Source organism: Mizuhopecten yessoensis, unplaced genomic scaffold (genome assembly GCF_002113885.1).
Source record: "Mizuhopecten yessoensis strain PY_sf001 unplaced genomic scaffold, ASM211388v2 hete_36147910, whole genome shotgun sequence".
Lineage (NCBI taxonomy): Eukaryota > Metazoa > Mollusca > Bivalvia > Pectinida > Pectinidae > Mizuhopecten > Mizuhopecten yessoensis.
Window position 1 is genome coordinate 1 of NW_018484855.1, and position 3,748 is coordinate 3,748.

General features: G+C 37.5%; 1 protein-coding gene across 1 annotated transcript; it reads left to right on the forward strand.

Moving 5' to 3' along the window:
• Positions 1–65: 65 nt before the first annotated feature.
• LOC110444592 (galaxin-like) lies at positions 66–3,418 on the forward strand. Its single transcript, XM_021488959.1, has 4 exons — positions 66–609; positions 1,049–1,147; positions 2,248–2,863; positions 3,274–3,418. Exons 1-4 carry the CDS (start codon positions 558–560, stop codon positions 3,416–3,418), a joined length of 912 nt encoding a protein of 303 aa, XP_021344634.1. The 5' UTR covers positions 66–557.
• The last annotated feature ends 330 nt before the right edge of the window (positions 3,419–3,748 follow it).

The following is a 3,748-nucleotide window of genomic DNA, read 5'->3' on the forward strand; positions in this document are numbered from 1 at the left end:
ACTGCATTCGTCTATTTATGCCCAGCATTTGTATATATAGTTTTGCAATCGGAAAGTCCTGTAACGACTGTCGTATTTTTGAAAAACAAAATTGTATTTCTTTTTCTTTTGTGTAATGAAAAACCCGTCTCATGATGATTTCAAACATACCTACTTCCCTTTCCTCCCAGTCAACAACAAGGACAACCAAGAAGGGGTGCATGAACGCCTCTAAAAGTAACAATAGCAGCTAACAATGGGGTTACAATACACGCAACCAAATATAAAAGACAGAATGCCCTCCGATGACGACGAGACATGTGACCGTGAATTCCGTAGCAGCGACAAAAGTCCTTTTCCATTCAGCGTCACAGTGGATGAGTTGCTACAAGTATCTTCTTGTCAAATCAGTAACTCGGATGAAACAAAAGGGGTTAAAAGTGCGAAGTCGTTAAAAAGATGATTGTTCATTTTCTGGTTATCTGATCAAGATCAATTCTATAATAGGCCTAAAAATAATGCTAAACCTGTATATAAAGTTGAAAGCACACGATGTTGCAAGGTAAAATTTGCACAAGATGCCAAGTATGCATTCTGCGCTTGGAGTTCTGTTCTTGTACTTGGCTTTAGGTAAGTTTAAAACTTTAATCCTGTAGGTTTTTCACTTAACAACAGAAATAGTCTGCCTCACTAATGACTTTTATTATCAAACTTACTTTTTATATTATAAGCAACAAATGACTAGAACGTATTGAAAGATAAACTTTTTTGTAAACACATTCCATATCATCAGTATATAATTCAAAATCCTATCCAGTGTAACATGACAAAAGTTAAAATATTATAATTGAAGTCACCTGAAGACACGAGCCGACTCGGTTGACACAAGTGTGTGATCGGATAGTACAGCGGTATGCGCGCTTTGCTCTACTAAAGTCGGACATTCGGGGTTCGATACCCCGTTCGGACGTGAAAGGTACAGGGTGTCGGGCATGGTTTTCACGCACATTTAGACTCCTTGCGTGCTATTTGGTTCTAGCGATTAATTATACACATTTTTTTTAAACAGTGAACATGGTGTCTGCCACGACTGGCCACAGTGGAGATGGCACTTGTGACATAATGACGGACCGTGTTGAACAGGAAAATGACACGTATGTTGGGGAAAGTAAGTTAAAAAAGGACAAGTATTTTGTTATTCAACTGGTAGTCATACTTCCAATAACAAAATGTTATTACAACTATCATAAGCTTCACTATTCTGGGACAATAAAGACTTTGGTAGATCTTACTCTAGGTTTATTATCGTAACACTTATTTGACGCTAATGCTTGACTTAATCTAACTGTTTAATTAATAGTATTGATATTCCTTTTTAGTTTATAAAAGGTTGATGACTTTGCTGGTGGATTGTTTGGTTCCCAAGGTTTGCTGTAACCTTCACAGTCACAGCTACGGTTGAAGACTTTACTGGTGGATTGTTAGGTTCCCAAGGTTTGCTGTAACCTTCACAGTCACAGCTAAGGTTGAAGACTTTACTGGTGGATTGTTTGGTTCCCAAGTTTTGCTGTAACCTTCACAGTCACAGCAACCTCTTTCACAGCTCTCTTAACATTAACAGTTAAACCACCGGTTTGCCAAGTATCATAATTGATGTCGATTTTATATGGCCGACTCGCACATGTTTCACACCTTTGTGTATATACGTTTCACTGGTCATTTGTCTGATGAAGATGACAGGATAAGTACCTTACTAGTCATCGAAATGTCACACCTAAACAGTGATACATAACCTTTTTTGCAATTCATACTTACCTACAAGGGGAAAATGGTTTAGAAATTTGCCATGTATTTCTTCACATTAACCGTTTAATAACTTACCTGCCCTGTCCTGCATTTAAACTTCTCAAGATATTAACCGTCTAGCGACTGTGTTGCCCCGCATGAAATTTTGATTTTTTGTTGACATCAACCGATTAACCACTTTGTTGTCTGCATGGAATTTGTTTTTTGTTGACATTAAGCGTTTTAACACTGTGTTGCCCTGTACAGTTTCTCTCGATAATAAGCATTTGATTTATACTTGCCTCTGTTTGGCCCTTTATCTCTCATGAAATTAACCCCTTAACTACTGTTGTTTTTCGGTGTATGTCATCTCATTTCTTATATTAAAAAAATCTGTCGATTAGCTGTTCACGTTTTGTAGTATACATGCAATGAAGTATTATGGAACAATTTATAATAATCTGACTTTTTTCTGTGATTTAGGAGCTAGCTGCTGTGGGGAAGTTCTTTTCCAATTCGACACTCAAATGTGCTGTAATGAAACAGTATATGACGGCGTTACGGACCAGGAGTGTTGTGGTAAAGATAGATTCAATGTGAAATACGAAGTGTGTCCTTCAAATAAGAGCATGGTACATGGTGATTTAAAGTTATGTGCCAACGATTATTACCATTCTGGTTTTCGAAAGTGCTGTGGCCGAAATACATACCCCGTTGATGATCACGTTCAGTGTTGTGGGGTTCATGTTCATGACACGAGAACAAGCACGTGCATTGATGGTAAGATAGTCGATCTCTTAATGGAATGCTGTGGCAGTTCAACGATGAATTCTCGTCATCAGCTTTGCTGTGATAGCGGATCCGGTGAATATTTCCCCGTAGATAAGAGCGAGCCGGACGATGACCGATGCTGTAGGACGGACGGTAGGACGTACTCCAGTGTAACACACCACTGTGGTCCAGAAGGGGTAGAGCGGCGACACTTACTCATATCTCTGTGCGGGAGACAGGCGTACGACCCAGTCAGGGACATCTGCTGTGATGGATTTGTGTACAGAGGGGGCAAAACAAGACGACTCAAGTGTCAGGATATCATAAGGTTTAATGTTTATCTTACTAGTCTGGAATAATATGATTTGCTTATTTGCGATGCTATTACGTGAAGAAAGTCACACCATCTCATAAATGCAATAAACAGTGGTTTAATGCGGAGCAAAAGAAAGGCGTATATAGATAAATACATAGCACAATGCTCAAAACTGTAGCCAGTGCAATGAAAGAATGTCACGGATAAAACTAGAATAAATGTACTATTGATAATTTTCTCTTTACATATCTTCTTAGGAAAATACCCCCATCGTAGTTAATATTCAGGAAATTCAGGTAATTAATATAACTTTAAATCAAATCTCCTTGCTTTCATATTTGGTAAGGTGGCAAATAAGTAGTCATATTTTATTTTTTTCTAAAGTCATGTATCACTTACGTATGTCTTTATGCAAATTGCAGTCCTACGCCACACGCCCCTGTTGAAGTGATATCTCATCTTGCCTGTTCTGGCCAGTGTTCAATCTTAACAGTAACGCAAGTACATCAAATATACAGGTGTCCATTCCACGGTAAGTCCTTAAATAATAAAACACTTTTACTATAGAATGGATTAGTTATTACTTTAAAACGGATGTCTATGCCTATATTAATATTTAAAACAAAATCATATTGCTAATTATATCATCTATTCGCTGGGTCCTGTACAGTTACATACTGGTTTGAATAAATGGTTGATTTATTGGGTCCAAGTATCGTTGAGGAGATATTATTGGAATATTCAATTCATGATTGTTAGGTGCACTTTTGCGTTTTTTTTGTGTGGCGAAGTAGGTTAGTCGTATAAAATAAGTACAAAAATTGTATAAATTGTATATCTATGTACTGTAAAGCACTTTAAGAGTGGTTTATGTTAGCTAAATAGGGCGCTATATCA